Raw genomic sequence first — 22,149 nt, forward strand, 5'->3', positions numbered from 1 at the left:
ATATATTCTACAAGAAAGTAGTTGGCATTGATGATTTGATTTAAGCTATTGGTGAAGTCTGTATTGTCAAGGCGTCAGGTGGAACGTATAACAGATGCCTTGACCATTTCTTACTTTTACCAATCAAGCATGTTTACTTGCTGGTAGTTACAGCTACTGGTTATGTATCGAGTTGCTAGGATGCTAGTTATGTTTTATTGTGCTGTTGGAGACATGGTTTGTTGAATTGTTGTTGGGAGTTTATTTGTTGTCAGATTTTCTATGTTATGGTTCGTGGTTTGTAGTTTAATAATACGATGGGTGGATGCGGAAGTTGGAGAAAACATAAACTATAAATTTGAGTCAAAAGATAAAATAGTAAAGGCCATTCTGTTTTATTTTTCCATAATATTATACAAATAGTCAACCATGCATATATACATGGCACTGACATGATTGTGAAGGCCTACACACTTTCTAGTAGTTGTACCGGCTATCAAATTTTTTTATTATAATTGTAGTGCAGGTAATGCAGCAGCAGGCAGCACATTATTATTTAATTTTGATAGCCTTAATTACAAGCATAGCTTGATGAAGAAGCAAAGGCAGTTAAGCCTCTAACCCAAATGATGCCTTCATTGTGGGTGAACGGCTCGCGGCATCAATTTCAATAGATGCAACGTACCCAAACTTTGTAACTTTATATTTTGGTTTTCCTCTTTTCTCAAGGTCGGTTTTGATTTGCCCCCAGTGAACAGGTTGCCTTTGGATATCAGTATAGACCTGCAGCATGCATACAATTAATCATAGATTAAATGATTATGTATACCCATTCTAACTAGTTAATTAGTGATAAGATTGAATCGAGTGCAATATATACCTTGCTGTTCTCATCTAGAGGGTTGCTCCAGGCAACAACCCACTTAGTTCCATCACGTCGCCTATACACAAGACCAGCAACTGAACCAAGACTATCAGCATCGTCAGTCACTGATTCATGTGTAAACTCTCTCGCATCTCCATCTTCAATTATTTCTGGGAAATCCGCATAATGAGAGCCTTGCCAAACTTTCTTGTCAGTCAAGGTTAGAGCTTCGCTGGAAGAGTTCGAAAGCTTGCCGTTTGTGGTTTGTTGAGCATTTTTCTGAGAAGCAGCCATGGTAGTTATCTATGTGCTATGGTTTGGTTGTGTTATGCTTCAAATATTGCAATGCACAACTACTTATATACTAGTTTACACCATGCATGCATTGTCCATAACAACAATGTTTATTATGCGCATGAAATTTATATCAAAACTTTTTTTATTCCTATTCTTGATGTGTCTTTTCACTTCTAACCAAAAAATTTAATCAATTAAAGAAATATCTTTTAACGTATTTGGATTTTCTGATAAATTATTATTTTCTAAAATGATATAATTTTTGTCTAATAAATTAACAATATAAAGAGTAAATCACTGCCAATGTGTAACACCTTCATACCCAACCCGATTGTCGGGTTAATGTATCGAGATATCACATTCACTGTCGAAGCAATTACAAAAATTTCAGATTGATTTATGACAGAACTATTTATGAGTTGGAGCTCATTAAAACATGATATTCAATTAAAGATAAGAAGGTTTATAAAATTAACACAATTATTGAACTTTTACAAATAACTCCATTGGAGGACTTGCACTTCTAAAGTAGTTTACCCACTTTTACGAAGTATAGAAACTAAATTTGAAATTTACGAAGAATATAAGGACTTATGAAAATTTTTAACCTAGTATAAAATATGAATATTTTAATTATACAAATATGAGTATTTGTTTAAATAATATTTAGCTTATTTATCTCATATGTAGAATATATGTAATTTAAATTAGCCATTATTTATTATCAAGTTTATATATGTTATTGATTATTACAAAATATTATCTTATTATAAAATAAATTTCAATTGTGAAAAGGAAATTGTGTTATAATATTTTGTAACAAATATTTTATTTTCATTTACAAAGAACAACTTTTAGAAAATGATTTTGAAAAATTTTATCAAATAACGAAAAATATTTTAAAAAAATATTTCAAGCAATACAATATATATCAATTTTTTTTTCAAAAAATCAATTCATTTTTAAAAGAATCATTTTCGGACAACCTTAATAGTTATTAAATAAGGAGAGTTGGAATCTTGAATGTCCAAAAGCCACCTAAAATGGTCACGAAAGAATACGATAGTTTTGTTTTTTTTCAGGTAAAGAATAAGATACTCTTTAAGTTAAAAACCATGTTAGATTACGTCACATTTATTACGTGGGTGATTGAAAAAAATATAGATGAAAATTATATCTCGGAGAACATATAAAATAAATTTTTAATATCGAATTTTGATATTTCGTGTTAAACTTTTTTTCAGAAATCATATTTCCAAATTACTTTTCATAAATTATCGTATTTTATTTCATATTTAATTATTTTTAAATTGTGTACATGCAATTTAGCATGTATAATATTAATGACATTACTAGATTTTAGTTGTTCTTTTAACTTTGAATTATCTTCTTTTTACAATTTTTTTAAGAATAACCAAATATTTTGAATTTAATCAAATGAGACTTTGGTTTAGTTGGCAAAAGCAGAAGTCTTGAGTTTTGAGTACCTAAGTTTAAGACTTACCATGTACAATTATATACGTAAGGTTTTTGAGTTTTACTTCAGATAATCTTAATTTGGTTTTAGTCTTGACTATGTTAGTACAATTGATTTATGGTTATTTATATTTGTAACTATATTGTACTTGTTATACTTAAAAAAAAAGTTGATAAGTGAGTGAGGCAGAGGAAGCGAAAGAAGCATTGTATTCAAGTTGTTTGACTCAAAAAAAAATTTGGATGTGACTTGAATGGAAGAAACCAAACAAATTTAGAAAATAACAAAGGAAATAAGAAAAATTAGAAAAAATAAAGGATAAATATTCAAAATAATAACTAAATAGTGAGAAGATAGATTAAAGCAAAGTGGAAGATGGAACGATAAAACGATGAATATGATGGATAGAAGGATAAATACCCAATTGAATCTTTTGAGATATAAGTCCCAACAAACTCAATTAATGGCTCTAATCAAGCCTTTAAGAAATAATCATTGGCAAATTGATGGGTGAATAATGAATTCCCACAGCTCCTTAAAGAAAATTGAGAAGAAAACTATTTCTAAAAATCACAAGAAAGAAATATTGCACAAGAAACAAACTCAATAATATTCAAAAAGTAATGAAAGATATTATTTTGATCCTTCAAATTAGCTTCAATCATGGACGTCTCTTTTAAAAATAAGGTATAAACACTAAACAAAGAAATGCTAAGAACATGAGTGTTCAAGTAAAATACAAACTATAAATTTCTTTGGATATGCATGGTCATCCATAAGAATTTCCAAAGATTAGTTAATAATTTCACATAATAATTAAAATCTAGAAGTTTAATATTATTATGTAAAAATTTATATTTAAAAACTAAGGTAGAAAATTTGTTGCAAGATCAAATGCATAAAGTTCTTTAATAAACATATCAAATGCAACAAAAGTAACCTTGCCATACCTAGATAAACCCATAAAATCAATTGAACTTTCAGACCAAGGTTTAATAAAATTTGACCAACGAGAAAACATGTTGTAAGGAAATATTTTACACACAAAATCAGCAGCATACTTATCAAAAACATTTAAGGTATACCTTCTTAAATCAATTTCTAATATTGCCTTACCTTTCTTACATTGTACCACTTGTGGAGAATTATTAATATTCAACTTACCTCTTTCCCACAAGTAAAATCATCTATCGATAATAGAGTAATATAATTGGAAGTCCATCAATGGATCCTTAAAACAAATTTGAGTTAGGGTTAGTTAAAACATAATCATTCCTCACTTTTGTAGGGGTATTTTCTTGTTTTTCATTTTTTCCACTTGAGAACTCTCCATGAAACACCATATATCCGGCCTAGACGACAAGGTAAAGCCTAGAGAGTTACAACGAACGATAATCAAAACACATTCTACAATTTATAATAACACACCCTTTTAAGTTTGATAAAGATTAATAAAGACAAGCTAGTATCTCGATAATATCTTCCAACTAACTGAAACTACGAAAATAACTAGAAGTTCATAATGCTAAATGATATAAACACATAACCGAGCTCCGCATCGGCCAACCTGATCAAGCCTATGATTTACTTGAAATTCATTCAACAATAATTAAGTTAATATTAGGACCCAACTATTTATGTATTCAATATATTATCGGTAAAACCAAGATATCCAAGTGCGAATGTTAATTCAGAATTAGGAAACAGTTCATTTAGGTGCATATCAGAGTCATACAGACGGATAACAAATCAAGCTATAATCAGATGCAGAACAGCACGGAACAAATGCAGTTACTTAATACCAACTGCTACACATCATCTTCTACAAACCCAACACACCAAATAGGGTATTCATTACCCATCCAAACTTATACACCACTCAGTGTCGATCTAACACATTTCAGAGGTAGCAGACTAGCTGCCAAATTAGTATACAGATACCAGGGACTTAACCACTGGTTTAGAATAGAATACTTCCCCCTGATTCAATTCTCATCCAATGCATATACATACTTCACATAACAATTGATACAGAGTTTTAAATGAATATTCAATTACAACTCATACTCTTATACAGTAGATCAATTCTAGTAATTCTAGTCAAACACAATACACACATTGATAATCAGTATTCAAGTTTTGGATCACAGAATATCAGTTTATGCAGTTAAATTCAGTTTAAACGGCCTCACAGAAGGTTTGTGTTTAGTGCGAGTGACGCACAAAATATGGTAAAATTTCGTAAGCTGGCTTACACACCCGTGTGGTCTCACACGACCTGGGAACTGGCCCGTATGGCTCCATACGACCTAACACACAACCATGTCCTACACTCATGCGATCCTATTTTGTAAACAGTGAGGTACATGGCCTAGACACACACTCGTATCATTGGCCCTTGTGAACCTTATATTTGTAAACAATGAGGTACACAGCCTGGACACACGCCCTTGTGAACCCTACACTAACATAGCCACACATGGTCTAGACACATGCCCGTATGGCTCTTACTTGGTTGACAGCGAGATAGACAGCCCACTAAACGGCTTGTCACACGGCCTACCACATGGCCGTGTGTCACGGCCATGTAGCATCGGTAACCATGTTTTTTGGTGTCTGAAATTCATAAAAACTCGGGTTTTCGGTATGCACCTGAATAGTTTTGAAGTAGGAATAACGTACAAGATTCACGAGACCTAAAACGAATAATCTATAACCAATTAACTAATAATTTGAAACAACACGAAGATTATCACACAACCAACCCCGTCGAAAATGTTTTGACATAAGAAAATCCTAAATCGTGTAGCAATTACCTCCACACCACCGCAATCACGAACCTAAGACGTTAGAGGGGTTGTTATCTTCGAGACCCTTTCTAAAAGAACAAGAATCGAACTTATAAACAAAGGATTCAAATAGTTTAAGCAAGAAGTCAAATTTGCCACAGTGCCAACAATCGACAATGATTTTAGAAATTAAATAACCGAACTTACAAAATTAACAGAAATGAACTAACCCGATAATAGTAGCAAATAAGAATTATGAATCTAAGCCGACAGCGAAGAGGAAAGAAAGGAATAGAAGAAGAATAAAAATGAAAAAGAAAAGAAAAAGAAAAAGAAAGAAAAATAAAAAGAGGCAGGAAAGAAGACGTGTAATTCCTATTTTAAAGATTACCGGTTAAAAATTCAGACAAGTAACAAAAATATTTCCATATTGCATATGTCATGACTCAAACACATGACCAGTAAGAGAACAAATACTTAACCATTAAACTAGCATGCTTACTCTTGACATAGATTTACACAAAATTGAGCTTAAGCCAACAAGTCAAGGATAGAGGTTAGTTTAGAATAAAACAACAAAAACTTCTCTTAAGACATGACTCATACTCAAGACCTCAAACACATAAGCAGAGCACATAACCAGAGATACAAAGGTTTAATTACTACAAAATCCCATAATTAAACATTCAAATTTTTAAGACGGTACACTCCAATTTTACCTCCTATGAATTTTCACTCGCCAAATTTGGACCATTAAGGAGACTTTTATCACTCAAAATCTCTATTCTCTCTATCTTTTCACATGATTCTTCCTCATTTCCTATATCCCCCTCACAAGTATTATGAATATTCAATTCAGTGCAATACATCTTAGTGGGAGAACCTAACATTTGTATATCATCTAAATCTATAGATTTAAAAAAAAATTCTCACTATCATTTATTTTGATAAACAAAAATCTCGTGCTGGTATAATCACGACTATACTGCCCACGCCCTTTGCACTTAAAACATTCAATTTCATGAACTCTTTGTTCTTTTAGTGAAGAATTAGTAGAAATGGGCTACTTAGAAGATGTAGAAGAAGGTTTTGTAGGAACCCCACTTTTCCACTCAAAAGGCTTAGTCTCATCACATTTTGGCAGTAACTTATTAGTAGCATAAAGAGGTTTTGAATTCTTAAAAGTAGAATTAGAACCCGTACCTCTATAATATTATGATGCACTAAATGAACAAGGATGGTGTTGTTGAAATTGTTGCTCAATCTCAACTGCCTTGTGTACTACCTCCTCAAGATCAATGTAGGTTTGAAGATTAAGAGCATTGCCTATTGAAATGTTCAAGTCGTCTACAAACTACACCATAGTAGTCTCATCATCTTCTCACACATTTGTTCATTGCATAAGCATCTCCATCTCCTTAAAGTACTCATCGACAGATGGATTACCTTGAACAATGCGTCAAAGTTTCATTTTGACCTTTTTTCTAGTAATGAGAAGAAATGTAACACTTTCGCATCACTTGCTTCAACTCATCTCATGTTCCAATTACCCTTTTGTAATTTTTTTGACGATTAATTCCAAGCTGAATCCACCAAATCAATGCATAATCTAAAAATCCAAGGGTCGCCAATGACACTTTTTCCTCTTCCCAACATTTATAATAACGCAACATAAGTTCAATTTTTGATTCCCACTCACAATATGCTTTAGGATCATACTTTCTTCAGAATGGTGGAATGTTAAACTTTGGTTTAGGTAAAAAAATGTTCCCCACAATCATTTTCACGGGAGACATCGAGCATTATTTGCACGAAGATAAGGCTGATCCCCAATTACGATTCCGACGCTTAATTTTGGTACTTAGACATTCCAAATTTTTGCTGATTGTGTCTAGAATAGTGTCACGTTTATGATCTCGAACATTTTGAACATCTTAACCCCTTTGCAACTTCCCAATCATAGTATTGTGAATCATTATGAAAGCTTGAAAATAACAGAACACTCAAGAAAAGAAAAATTAAGTAAACCTCACTATTATACACTCACAATAAAATAAAATAAAAAACTCTAAGAGACAAAGAAAGAAATTAAGATTTTCTCTTATAACTTTTAAAGAGTAATCAAACTTAATAATATTCAAAAAGATGTAGGATCACTCTCTAACAAAGTCGACCTAAGGCTCTAAGAAGCCAAAGAAAAACTCGATCCCAACTGAAGTAAGTTGTATGGAGAAAGAAGAGGTAACTCTTTTTGTACCTATTAATACAAGAAATGAAAATGTGTTAGAATGTGTAATCGAGTAAGAAAAGATAAAACAAAAGAAACCCTAATGCTAGAATCAAATAAAATAAACTACCCAATCGAAAACCTAAAATAATGGAAAACAAGTTGAATTTTTTCATTCAAGGTGTTCTCGATTTCCAAAATCATGAAATTTAAACTGGAGTCTCCTCAAATAATGTAGATCCGATCTAGAAAATTTCGGTACAAAATTCAACCCACAAAATATTTTTTTATTTTTTCTTTTATTTGTATATATATATTGCACTTTTTTGATAACTTTTTTTGGTGGGAAATATTTTTTTATATTCTAAGAGATTGCCAATAATTAATATGTAAAATTTTAGATTGTTTGGAAAGCATTTACCCACTGAAAATTATTTTTTGCCGAAAACTTTTTGGGTAAAATGAAAACAAAAACTGTTTTGAGATTGCTTGTTGGAAATCAGTTTATAAGAACACAAAGAACACATAAAACTCTTGAATCTGATACCAAATGATAAGGATTGAAGTGGAGGAAGTGGAAGAAGGTTCAAATTCAAGTTGTTTGACTTAAGAAGAAAATATTTGCATGTGACTTTAAAGGAAGAAACCAAACAAATTTAGAAAATAAAAAAGGAAATAAGAAAAATAAGAAAATGCAAAAAAATAAAGGATAAATATTCAAAATAATAACTAAATAGTGAAAATATAGATTAAAGCAAAGTGGAAGATGAAATGATAAACCGATGGATATGATGGATAGAAGAATAAATCTCCAATTGAACTCTTTGAAATATAAATCCCAACAAACCCAATTAATCGCTTTGATCAGCCCTCCAAGAAATAATACTTGGCAAATTGAATGGTGAAGAAAGAATTCCCACAACTCTTTAAAAAAATCGAGAAGAAAACTACTAAAAATCATAAGAAATAAATCTTGCACCAGAAACAAATTCCCACAGTTGAAAACTTTATTATTGAAAACAATTGTCTGATTTGTGTACAATGCAAAGGCATATAGACTAGCTAAATAAATCTAAATAAAATTCTTAAGTATACTAGAACTATAATAAATCTAAACAAGAAGTAGTTTTAAACTAAATTTTATTATTGACATCAAACTCGTAAATAACTTAAACTACTTAATAATTATTAATTAAAAATTCAGAATAATAAAATAATAAGAGCTGATAAATATAATTTTTTTCGCTTAATCGAAGTACCTCAGTTTAAAGAACTGCAGCAAAACAAGGCAAAGCTACCAGAACAAAACAATCCCAGCAAAAAACAAAAACCAAACACAGACCACAAAAACCAAACACAGACAAAATAAAACAAACAAACCACAAAAACCCCACTAAACCCCATCAGTAAAACAGACCACAAAGCATAAATAAATCAACACAATTCGCCCCAAAAAACCACCACGCAACCTGCAAATATTACAGCAAGTACCCAACCACTTGACCCCTTAAGTCTCCACCATGCCTTAAACATGTCCTGCCTTTTCACACCAGCAACCGCCAGCGCAAAAGCTAACTTCACTACAGGAAAATAGGGTTTTAGCGGCATTTTTAGTGGCGTTTTATCAAAAACGTCGCAAAAATTGAAAAACACAGAGCAATAGCGGCGCTTTTGGCAAAACGCCGCTAAAAACCAGAGCATTAGCGGCGCTTTCGACAAAACGCCATTAAAAGTCATATAACTCTTAAACCCTAAAAAAATCATAAACACTAATCTATAACCCCTAAAACAATAATTATTAAAATTTATGGTTATACAATATATTAAATATTTTCTTATATAATCATAAAAGATATAGTATTGAATTTAAAATATCGAATTAATTTTGCATTTAAAATATCGAATTAATTATCATTATAGTTTAAGGTTTAGGGTTTAAGATATATGATTTAGGGTTTAAGGTTTATGAGTTAACTATGGTTTAAGATATATAGTTTAGGGTTTAAGGTTTAGGAGTTAACTAGTATTTGAAGGTTTATGATGAATTATGGGTTTAGGGGTTAGGGTTGGAGTTTAAGGTGTAAGGGTTTGGGGTTAAAGGTTCAAGGTTCAAGGGTTAGTGTTTATGTTTATGGGATAGGGGTTAAGAGGTTTACGGTTTAGATTAATTAGTATTTTTTTAATTTATATATTAAACAATTTCTTATATAATTGTAAAAGAGATAATATTAATTTGAATATATTAAACTTATGATTATAGTTTAAATTATTTAAGAGATAATACTACAATTTCAAAATTTCAAAATTACAATGACTAAAAAAACAAAATTAAAGTAAAATGACTAAATCCACAACTTACATATAATTCAATGACTAATAGAAAAATAATAATAATTAAAAATATTTAACTTGTTTATATTTAAAAATTAATAAATATCAAATGAAAATAAAATGTATATATTTATAAAAAATTAAAAATTTAATTTACATTAAGTATTTATAAATATGATGTGTTAAGTAAAATTTAATTAGAAATTTAAGGGGTTAGTGGCATTTTTTGAAAAAACGCCGCAAAAAAATAAAATAATTTAACGTCATTTTAATTGAAGATTTAGGGGATTAGTGGCATTTAAAAAAACGCCGCAAAAAAAACATAATTGTTTACTTAGCCATTCACCCCCAACGCAAAACAATTTTCCAATTCTCTAATTTCTCCTAATCCCTAAATTTCCCCCAAAAGAATCAGCAGACACGGTGAAGACTCATTGTTTTCCTGTCATTCTTTTGTAGCTTTGGTTATCCACCGGCCAAAAAAACACACGCTATAGAAGGAAGAGAGTTTTCGTGAGAGGGAAACCCTAAGTTTTCTCTGGTGTTTCTGGTTTTTGTGATTTTTGATATTCGCTGCTTCAACGGAGACTCATTTCAGGTATCAATCTCTTTTTAGTTTCAGATCCATGCTTTTTTACTTGTATATCAGTGGGTTTTTCTTAGGGTTTTTGGTTTGCAGCTTTAGAAATCACTGTTTCATTCCGTCTTTCAAATCTACAGATGTCGGTCTTGCTCTTCATTTTTGTTTGTTTATCGTCTAGTATACGTTGTTCTTTATTTTTGGATTGTTTGTTTCCTTCTGTTAAATATTATAGCTTTTGCGTTAGTTTCTATTTCTTTAAGTCTTTGCTTAGCAGAATACTAATTGCCTAAACAAAAAACATCCATATGTAAATTGTTTATTGCATCTGTGTTGGCCTGATTTTAGTTCTAGGAAGCCGGTGGGAGTTGTGACGCATGTAGAGTTTATTTGGTTTGTACTAATTTGGCCAACAATTGATATGCCTAAATTGTTTGTAGTTAACAGGTGATATACATGATGAAGTGGAGAGTCATAATCGTATGCTTGACCGGATGGTGTGTAATTGCAGCTGTTAAACCCAAAACTTCCAACTTTCATGAAAAATTCTGGTTTTCTTGTTATTTAACTGATTTTGTTGTAAATCAGGGCAATGGCATGGATGCTACAAGGGGCATAATGTCTGGCACCATGGATCGGTTCAAGAAGGTATCTAAACAAGTTTTGTGCTACTATTTGAACTTCATGTTTATTTAATTCAGTTTCTGATAAAAATTGGCTGAATATTATGAGGCTGCTGCTTTATAGGTGTTCGAGAAGAAGTCCAACAGGAAAATAATGGGGGTATGTATATCTGATTCTAACATTAATTTTATTTGAATGAGGGGATACTATTACGTAGATATAACTGCTTGGAGACACGATATGTTTGCAAGTAGAGACACAATATAACTGCATAATTTGGCTTTTCTGACAAAACTTTAACTGAACAACCTTAGCTTTAAGGTTCCATTTCCAGACATTCATGGCGGTGCAATCTTTTTTATTTAATAAAACTATTTTTGGGTGAAATATTAAGAACAATAAAATACTAGTAGTCTGTATAACATAGCATTAGTTAAAAGAGAAAGGTTGATTGCAACCTTTAACCATTGCTTTTTGTGTGCACTTCATAACTGTTGCTTTGTCTTTCGAGTTTTAGAGGGAAGTTATGTATTTATGTAATTTACATAAGTGGAAACAAAATGCCTAATAATAAAATCACTAAAACTGATTGGACACATCTCTCCATTCTCTAACTTAATCATTCACTTCATTTTCTGATTTAACTTACATGTAGCTTTGGATTATGTCTTCATTGTTCTACCCACACTCTTTGCCTTACATGTAGTGGGAATTTATTGATATACTTTGTCACTTACTTGTGTATCTTGGCTGTTGGGAATTTAACATTTCTAGCTTCAGCACTTAGCAAAACCTGTCACATTTTAATTACAAAATTCTTTGTATGCAGTAGACATTATGAAGTGGAACCAAACATGATTAGAAAAGTACAGATTTGTGAGTTACTAGAGCCGACAGTAACAAGCATAACTCACGATTAGAGGTGTTATTGGCGAGATTCAACTTAGAATTACGCATGTTGTTAATAGATTTTATATTTGTTCAAATTCAGCTTGATTTGAAATATGCACTTAAAATTTTGTCTAAACTCATCTTAAGTCTATTTCATTTTATTTTTTAAAAATGCTATTTTATATTTAATCTAATATTTAGTAATTTATGTATTTTTCATTCATTAAATTTTTATGTATAGTCATTTTATTTTTTTAATGCTTACATTATAGTATTATATATTACTATAAATCTTATTGGTAAAATTTTGCTCTTATTGGTAAAATTTTGCTATCTGTCCTGTATTATGTATAAATTTACATACTTGTCCATTTTTGTGAACAACAGGAGTATTTGCTCATGTATTAAAGGATTGCTCGCAGCAGTGGTGGTCAATAGCTTGGCCGATGAACTTAACCACTCCATCGAATCATCTCAATTTTAAGGAATGGATGGCGTGGAACTTAGCTCCAAAAGCCTGGCATCATGTTCACAAAGTGCCATGGAAAGTCTTTTTCTCCTTTATTATTTGGCAAATCTTGCTTGCCTTAAAATGCAAGAATCTTCAAAAACCACAATGACCACAGTCGAGTGGTCCAGCCAACTCCGAGCAAGGCTGTGGAATTTTTGCCATGTCTGGACCCATGTTAACATTTAATCCTATACCCTCGTACATAATATTTTTGTTATTATTGTTCTCATAAGGGGTCTTTACATCCTTTCAGAAAGATTATTATGTATGAGAAGTGGATGTCTACATTCATTCACTTTGAAAACTTCTAAACTTGTCCTACCAATATCTTAAAACTTATTGAATTTGTTTGTATTTTCAGTAAACTTTTATGTTTTTATCCTGGAAAATATCAATCCCAAATATTTTATCATATTAATGTTTTTGAACCTTGCATAATTTTTTTAGATGGACCTTGGAGTTGGCTCCTTTGTGCTAATGAATGCAGTTACTTCACGGCAAGCACGAAACATCAAATCATCAATGTGAGTCGTTATATTTTCCAGATGTTGGTGTTAATTTGTCATGTATATTGCTTACCATTGTAAATTCTTTCTCTTCTGAGCATACGTTATAATTTTGGCATCACAATTTTCTTTTGTGCATGCAGCATATCTAAATTTGGTATGCAGTATATAGATGTATATTGTTTCAGATCTATGTTCCACTAACTTTTCAAAATGCTTCCTAAGGAGTTGGTGGAAGGCAGCCTTTAAATCTGCAACTCTGCTACTACTGTTAGGATTTGCTAGACTTGCTTCTACATTGAATCTAGACTATCAGGTAGAATATATTTCTTTGCGCTGGACTTTTTGTAATAATAGTTGTTTGCAATGGAATAGGATAAGTTGTGTACTATATCTACTTGCTAATATAAAACAAATGGAACTCTGGGAGATGTCTAAAATAATGCTCCAAACCAGTTTGTACTCAAAAGCATTTTGCATAATAAGGTTTTAGTTAAATGACGCCTTTCTTAATGTTGGTAGTTCAACATTTTCGCTGTTGATGATTGATGATCAATACTTTTTTTCGTTTAATGGAATTTCTCCCTTGTAGGTACATGTGGGGGAATATGGAGTCAACTGGAATATGGAGTTCAACATTTTGGCATTATTTTCTCACCAGGATGAATTATGTTTTAGAAATTCTAATACTTTGTGTGTTTGTATGTGTGTATTTTTTTATGTATTAAATTACATATTGAATCAATGTTTATGTATTAAATTTAAATTCATTAATTTTATATTTAGTTTTGAAGTTTAAATTTTAATGGAAAATTTAATTTAATTAATATTGTTATTTATCCTTAAAAGTATATAGTTTAAAGCTCAAATTTCAAAAATTAAACATAATATAATATTTAACATAGAAATAAATATTATTTAATTAAAATAAAATAATTTTTTTAAGATCATTGTTTTTAGCGGCGTTTGTGAAAAAAGCGTCACTAAAGGTCATGGTCTTTAGCGGCGTTTGCTTAAAAAGCGCCGCTAAAGGTCATGGTTTTTAGCGGCGTTTTTTTAAAAGCGCCGCTAAAAGTCCTAGTCTTTAGCGGCATTTGCGAAAAAAACGCCGCTAAAGGTCATGGTCTTTAGCGGCTTTTTTTCAAAAAAACGCCACTAATTTTTGCGGCGTTGCATATAGCGACGTTTTTTGCGGCGCTTAGGAAAGCGCCGCTAAAAGTATTAGCGCTGCTTAAAAACACCGCTAAAGGTAAAAAAAACGCCGCTAAAAGTCTGTTTTCCTGTAGTGCTTATTCCCACTCTTGTCCGCAAACAAAAAGGTTACAATTCCCATTAACGACAACTTTAAATCGACTTTCTTAAAGAGAGGAAACAACAACCACGGTCTCGCACCTTTATTCTCCAACCAATTAAGTACCTTCATTGAACCAACCTCAATGAATAAAGCGCATTAACCTTTCCATCCCAACTCTAAAAACCTATCCAAGGCAATGCTAATCACCCCCACCTCCGTGGCAAGGGAGTCTTTCGCTTTAAACGGACCAGAAAATAATATATATTAAAAATTAATCCTAAAACTCAAACTCAATATGATTTAAAATCGAGTTAAAAGCCCGAAACTTGTAATTCCTGTCATAATCTCGTCTAGAAATTCTGCTCGCATAGTCTTCACTAAAACGATTGTCGAAACCATTTTCAAATCGAGTTTTGGAAAATGGGAATCGACTTTAAAAAAAATGAAAACGGGAGTCGCCACCAATCTTTTTAGGTGTGATTGGATCACCTTTAAAGCATTTTGTTTTAAAATCATTAGTTTTGGTCCACGAAATAAAAGAATGGGTTCGGGAGTCGGTTACATACGAGGAAGGATTAGCACCCTTGTAACGCCCAAAAATTGGTACCTAATTGATTATCAAATGTCTTTAATGTCGGAAATTTAAAAAATTTTAAGATATAATCCTCTTTAAAATACTTTGATTTTGAAAATTTGGGTTCACTCGTATCAAAACATTGACACTAAGTTAACCTTTTGGAAATCCCTATCTCGAAACGACAAATCGCCACATCCAATAAGTTAGGACACAACGCTTTGAAATTCCAAGACAGTTGCTCGTATTTTGAAAATCTTAAAAACTTAAAAGGGTACTTGACTATTCGAACTCAACGAGAAAAGTTGCAACCCAATAAGTTAGGGCATTACTTTTCTCGAAGCTTTCAAATACTAAGCATTGCCTTTTTTATTTTTATAAAACTTTTAAATATTGTTTTAAATGACCTTTTAGAGTACAATTCTATATTACGAAACATAGATATTCAAATAGCATATATTATAAAGTATTATAACACTTGATATAAATGCAATCACTATATAGAGGGTAAAATAGAACAATAAAAATAATCATGCTAAGCAAATAGGAATATACCAAAAAGAAAGCATAATAAATGCACTAATTATATACAATATATCATAAATAAAACATTAAGTAATATAAAAAACATGGTAAATATTAATGTGTAAAATATGTATGAGTAAAAATAGATGACATGCATAGCAAATGGATAAATAGAATCTACATAAAATATAAAATCTAATAATTTAATGTACACATGAATGGATTAATAAATAAAATGATGCATATAATACAATATATCAATGTACATATATAAAAATATGCATTTGAAAGTAAATTATAAAAGTCTAAGATATTACATAACATATGAAATACATAACATAACATAACAATAATACATTAATGCTAAAGTAAAAACAAATATTGTATAATAATAAAAAACATAAGTTTTAAAAATATATGTATAATATAAACAATTGATAAATAGAATGAGCATATAAAAAATGTGATATCTAATAATAAATTTAAAATATAATATATAATAAAAAATATATTTATAAGAATAATAATTATATAAAATATATTGGTTTAGAAAAATAATGTATAAAATATCAAATATGTAAAATAATTTATATTTATAATGAAATGATTATATAATATATATACATGCATAGAAAATATATATTTGAAAATAAACTATATAAAAAGGTTAAATATTATGATATATAAAATACATAATCAAATGTATAAAAGATAGGAAAAAATATACATATTTGAAAAATGAAGAAATTAAAATAAAAAGAGTTGAAAAACTAAGATAGACGAAGAATAAAATAAGAACAAACCACAGAGAGTAAGAACGCAAGAGGGAGAGAAATTTGAGTGAATGCTCTTCAAGAATTCTTATTGGTTCCCAAAACTCAAGTGTTTTACAATGAAGGGAGAGACCTCTATTTATAGTTGAGCCTCTCCAAATCCAACGGTACAGATCAATTACATCAACGGTTAAGATCAAAGGATATCTACAAATTAAATCTCCAAGATTACAAAATCATATCTTCTAAGATTGTATATCATATCTAAGATTGCAATCATATCTAAGATTGTATCATATCTAAGATTGCAATCATATCTAAGATTGTATCATATCTAAGATTACATATCATTGAAGATTATATTTCCATATGAGTCAAGCTTGTAGATGGACCTTAAATCTTTTCAAGTAATGGGCCATTCCGATCGGGCCAAATTATATTTGTAATTCTGGACTGAACTTGGACTTCGTTTTTTTTTTTGGGGGGGTTTATTATTTTAAATACTGAAATGGGCCAGGCAAAATTGAGTGTCTACAACGATCATAACTTGAGCTCCTAAACACAAAATCAAGTAATTTAAAATGCATTTCGAAGCTAAGAGATAGGTCTTCGAATGCCTTGAAGACATCTCAACCCAAAAATATCTGGTCCCATCCAAAAAGTCATCGCAAGTCTTCTGATTTTCTAAACTTGAAAATTGACAGCTTCGATGAATGAAATTTAATTAATTTCATCATCCATGCTTGTATAAAAAATAAATAAAATTTTTTCCTTTTTCTTTTCTTTTTTTCAGAATATCTCATATTAATTCCTAATATATCTAGACATCTCTTTTGTGGTGACATCCACTTTAAACTTCATAATTCCAAAATAGGTGAGCAGATAAGGGATTTGCCTTCCAATTATTTATCCGGACTAAATGAATATATGCCTGTTAAATTCCTTTTTGTTTTTCTTAGAAAAAAAATATGCAAGAGCCTTCATTCTTCATCATCTTCATCGTTATCATCATGCATTTGATTTTGCCTTTTACCTGGCTAATTGGAATGTGTACATGTGTGTGTATATATACATGCTAATTGTCACCATCTTTTAAAGCATATATTCACCTGCCTGATCAATTATAGAGGAATATATATTTGTTAGCATCCTCGCAATTTCAGACTTACTTATTAAAGTGAGATATTTAATAAATACGAGATTTATGATACACTTACAAAGGGATGAAGCTAAATTTTTTTTAGGGTATCGACATTAAATTATAATTTTTACGATAGTAAAAATGTAATTTCATCATTTTAATAGCATTTATATTTATAATTTTTAAAAGATTATATCAATTTTTTATCATTTTTATAGGGGCAAAGTATAATTTTACCTTCATATTATAAATGAAAAAGAAATTTTACTATGCACGAAAGTTGGAGCTGTCTAAGGGTTGAATTACTCATTTGAACTCAAAGGCCTGCTCAAAATATGAGAGGGCTTGGACAAGTAGATAAAGCCTAAAAAATGGAGTGATTTGAGAAATAATACAAGTTTAAAAGATACAAGGAATAAAAAATTAAAATAACTTTTTTTTTATAAAATTAGAAGATCAAATAAGCTATTATATCAATTGTTAAATAAATCTACTAATAATTGAATGAGTTTAAATATAGTTTACCTAATTGTTAGGTACTAAAACTAAAGCCGCATATATAATTAAATAAATAAATTTAGACGGATGTATTATATATTAGTACATAATAATAAAAACCATCTCTAAATTAAAAATTTCCATCATATGAATTTAAATTTACAAAATATCCCTTAATCTTAATTATATATTTTTAAACAAAAAAATTTAAGAATTGTTGAAATAAATTTCCGTGTCCACCATAAGCATTGCTACGATTTTGTTTTTCCATGATTTTGGTGTTTAGCTTCGTCTCATGTTTCTCCTTCGGTATGTTGGATCGTTGGACTTTGTCTTATGATTTATCTCTAAAACAAGAAAGGCATTTGTCTTCCAAGTTCTATATATATATATCCATTCATTTTAAAGTAATTTGATAAAAATATAAATTCAAAAAATAAAAATTTAAAAATTAAATACAAAGTTAAAATAACTTTTTTTTAATTAGAGTATCAACTTATTATACCAAAATAAAAAGCACACAAACAAACAAAGCAACAATTTCAACATTGAAGTTATCTCTCCAAAAGAGCTAAGGTTAAGGTTCCCACTTTAAAATTGATAATTCTAAAAGCAAAAGGTGACCAAATGGGTATCTTTCTCCTATTTTTATATTCTTACTCAACTATAAATTAAATATATGCTTGTTAATATTTACCGTATTGTTTGTGCTCATACACCATCAATTAATAATATAATACATTATTATTACTGCAAAATAAAAAATATTAGAAGACTTAGAAAATAAATACAATTAACTTTATTTTTATTTAAACATAATTAGATATTAGTTATAATTATTTTATTTATCTTTCAGGTTTTAGGTTTCAGATTTTGAATTTTGGGTTTCAAGTTTCGGATTTGATTTTTTTATTTATTTATATTTAATAATTATAATTAATATTTATTTTTAAATTCTTCAATTTTTTTTATTTTACACTAGTGATGATGTGTCATTTTATTATCAACTGATGGTACATAAAATCTATATACCAATGATATTTTTGGCTTTATTTTATTTTTAACTTTGTAATGAAGTGAGTATTTCTCTACTTACAAATTAGCTTCTTCTTTTTTTCCATAAAAACATCAAGACTTTCATTATATCATAAAATAATTATAATAAGAATTCAACATCTTGCAAAAACTTGACTCACAGTGTACGAGAGAACCACAGCTACCTCATTGTAAAACTAGCTTCAATCTCAATTCGAAGGGGGAGCAGGCGATTTGTCCTTTTCCAGAATGAACACCAAAGAAGATGGTGGTTGTTGAGTCCAACCATTGTTGCACATCCCCTTTCGAGAAGCCTTAACAATCCAATCAGCCGCTCTATTAGCTTCACGCTTAATGAGGGAAACTTTCACCTCTGATATTTCATTCAACAGCCTATAAAGTGTGGTTTGATAATTTGTTTAATTAATTGTTTAGTTATAGTACAATGATTAAATTGTAAAAGTTCAATTATTATGGTTTTTTAATTGGACAAAGACTTAGGGATTTAAATTGCAATTAGTTAAAGGTGTAAAATAGCAATTAAACCATTTAGTATTATGAGTTAGTGCTTGATGATGGAATAATCCATTAATTTTTTGTTAATGATGATTAAGGTTGATGGGCGTCGAAACCATCAAATATAAATTCCTACAACAAAATAATACTAAATAGTAGTATAGAGTAGTAGGGTCGATCCCACAGGGATTATGATTCCTAATTTTCCTATTTTTGGTGACCAGACTTTTTAGTTTAGGCAGCTATCGTGCCCTCGACTTGAGTGTGCGGAGCTATAATATAAATGTACAATGGGGAATTTAGTTGATAGAGAAAATAAAATAAAAAATATAATATAATAAAATAAAATAAAAATAGATTTGAGATTGAAAAATAAAATTAAGTGAATTAAATTAAATCGGGAAACTAAATATATTAAAACTTAGTCTCAGTCTCATACTCCAATCTTGAACCGATCCTTGAAAATGGGTTTTTTCATCCAAACGATAATTTGGTTATAGCGGTTGATGCGTCCTCAACCGCTAACTTTTCCTCTTGTAGTAGGTTCCGATACGACCTGCAAATCGACCCTTTTCGAATTTCTAACCACGTGACATATGCCCGTTATTTAAGACTTCCGCAGCCTTGCAATCTGAAAAGTCCAACTCAAATCCAATGACCTCAACTACGTGGGTCGTTTAAATTCGATCATTATATCATTTGACGGAATCCAACTAGCTTTTTCCAATTAAACATGCCAATTTTTTTGCGAGAATTCAAGTACAACACGGCTGACTCAACTTTTCAATTTTACGCCAAATAATTCTAACTCAACGCTTGCTTTTTGAGTTGAAATCGAATTAACTTTAAGGGAAGAATTTATACTATCTCATATATCGGAGAGATAGCGAATAGATAATTGAAAAGTTTTTAGTGTGGATTCATATCTCACGATTATTTTGTTGGAGTGAAAATCGGGCTAAGACTAAAGGGACTTGGGAAGCAATTTAGCCAAAGTGTGGAAATGGAAAAAAGAATGACCGAATGTCAAAACTTCATTGACGCAAAAATGGAGAAAAGAAATGAATTATTTTATTCCCAAATCAAATGTGTATTCAAGTGTGTCCAACATTAAGTATTTATACACATTTCTCATGCTAAATTTAGCATGTTTATCCTAAGAAAATATCAACTAAAAATCAAAATTTAAAAATCAAATTTAATCTAAAGATAAAATTCAAACTATTTATAGGATTTTGACAGTATCAAAAATAATTACTACACCAAAACAGACTTTTCGCGGCGTTTTTAGCGGCGTTTTAAAAGAAAACGCCAGAAAAATCGAATAGATGGAGTTTTAGCGGCGTTTTTCAAAAAACGCCGCAATAGGTCAAGCTTTCGCGGCGTTTTTTGAAAAGGCACCGCTATAGGTCGGCCTTTAGCGGCGTTTTACCAAAACGCCGCTAAAAGGTTAATCAAAACGACATCGTTTTACATGAGCTTCATTGGCAGTAACGACGTTTTCCCAAAAACGCCGCTAAAGGTGGACCTATAGCGGCGTTTCTGGAAAAACGCCACTAAGGGTGGACCTATAGCGGCGTTTTTGGAAAAACGCCACTAAAATGTTAAGAAAAACAACGTCATTTTATATGAGCTTCATTGGCAATAGCGGTGTTTTCCCAAAAACGCCGCCATAGGTCAAACTTTAGTGGCGTTTTTGAAAAAACTCCACTAAAATGTTAAGAAAAATGACGTCATTTTATATGTGCTTCATTGGCAGTAGCGGCGTTTTTCCAAAAACGCCGCAGTAGATCAAACTTTAGCGGCGTTTTTGAAAAAACACCGCTAAAATGTTAAGAAAAACGACGTCATTTTATATGAGCTTCATTGTCAGTAGCGGCGCTTTTTAAAAACGCCGCAATTGCTAAATATAATATTATATATTTTATATTTGTTTGAATTTATTTTTAGTAGGGTTTAAATTATAGGTTTAACATTTTGTTAAAGCCCACTAATACTTGCAAATGATTAACCTAAGCCTATTTTAAGTCCAATCATATTATATTTTTAATTTTTGTAATAATTATGTCATTTTAATTTAATATTATTTATTTATTTAATTTTTTTTATATAGTTATCTTAATATTATTTTAATGTTTATATTAGACTACTATTATACATTTAGTATAAATTTATTTTTTTATAAATTATAAAATTACATAGTATATATAAAATATTATGAAGTTGAAAACGGATTAGACCAAACTCAGGTATTAAATGTTTCAGTCTAACTTATTTTTTAAATGAATTTAAAATTTTCTATTTAAACTGATTTTTACATTTAATATTTTTATAGGTTTAGGGGTTATGGGTTTAAGGGTTATGATTTAGGGTTGATGATTTATGGTTTGAGGTTTATAATTTAGAAGGTTAGGGGTTTATGGTTTAAGGGTTAGTGGTTAGTGGTTAGTGGTTAGGATTAAAGGATATATATGCATGGGTTTAAGCTGGTTTATGGGTTAGGTGTTAGGGGTTTATATGGGTTAAGGGGATAGAGGATAGGGGTTTAGTGTTTAAGGTCTAAGATCTTAGTGTTTAGGGTTTTAGGGTTTAAGGGTTATATGGATAGGGGTTAAGAGTTTAGGGGTTAAGGATCAATGGTTTATGAATTATGAATTATGTTTTGTGGTTTATGGTTTAAGGGATAGAGGTTGGGGTTAGGGGTTATGGTTTATGA

At 30.3% G+C, this 22,149-nt stretch overlaps 2 protein-coding genes across 2 annotated transcripts; one reads left to right on the top strand and one right to left on the bottom strand.

Moving 5' to 3' along the window:
• Nucleotides 1–352: 352 nt before the first annotated feature.
• On the bottom strand, nucleotides 353–1,183 carry LOC121229077 (uncharacterized). Its single transcript, XM_041112298.1, has 2 exons — nucleotides 860–1,183; nucleotides 353–762 (listed from the first exon to the last, which is right to left on the bottom strand). Exons 1-2 carry the CDS (start codon nucleotides 1,136–1,138, stop codon nucleotides 589–591), a joined length of 453 nt encoding a protein of 150 aa, XP_040968232.1. The 5' UTR covers nucleotides 1,139–1,183; the 3' UTR covers nucleotides 353–588.
• Nucleotides 1,184–6,634: 5,451 nt separating this feature from the next.
• On the top strand, nucleotides 6,635–13,902 carry LOC121228917 (GPI-anchored wall transfer protein 1). The gene is made up of 8 exons (XM_041111939.1): nucleotides 6,635–6,707; nucleotides 10,645–10,709; nucleotides 10,986–11,042; nucleotides 11,134–11,193; nucleotides 11,293–11,328; nucleotides 13,019–13,095; nucleotides 13,303–13,393; nucleotides 13,670–13,902. Exons 1-8 carry the CDS (start codon nucleotides 6,635–6,637, stop codon nucleotides 13,874–13,876), a joined length of 666 nt encoding a protein of 221 aa, XP_040967873.1. The 3' UTR covers nucleotides 13,877–13,902.
• The last annotated feature ends 8,247 nt before the right edge of the window (nucleotides 13,903–22,149 follow it).

This window comes from Gossypium hirsutum, chromosome A05 (genome assembly GCF_007990345.1).
Source record: "Gossypium hirsutum isolate 1008001.06 chromosome A05, Gossypium_hirsutum_v2.1, whole genome shotgun sequence".
NCBI lineage: Eukaryota > Viridiplantae > Streptophyta > Magnoliopsida > Malvales > Malvaceae > Gossypium > Gossypium hirsutum.

What these genes read in the sequence shown, in the direction of transcription:
- LOC121229077 (XM_041112298.1), bottom strand. Translation starts at nt 1,138, where the DNA reads ATGGCTGCTTCTCAGAAAAATGCTCAACAAACCACAAACGGCAAGCTT. An exon ending in CTCTAGATGAGAACAGCAAG is followed by an intron (nt 763 to 859) that starts GTATATATTGCA and finishes TGCATGCTGCAG; the next exon opens with GTCTATACTGATATCCAAAG.
- LOC121228917 (XM_041111939.1), top strand. Translation starts at nt 6,635, where the DNA reads ATGAACAAGGATGGTGTTGTTGAAATTGTTGCTCAATCTCAACTGCCT. An exon ending in CCATGGATCGGTTCAAGAAG is followed by an intron (nt 11,194 to 11,292) that starts GTATCTAAACAA and finishes GCTGCTTTATAG; the next exon opens with GTGTTCGAGAAGAAGTCCAA. An exon ending in CCAACAGGAAAATAATGGGG is followed by an intron (nt 11,329 to 13,018) that starts GTATGTATATCT and finishes TAATTTTTTTAG; the next exon opens with ATGGACCTTGGAGTTGGCTC.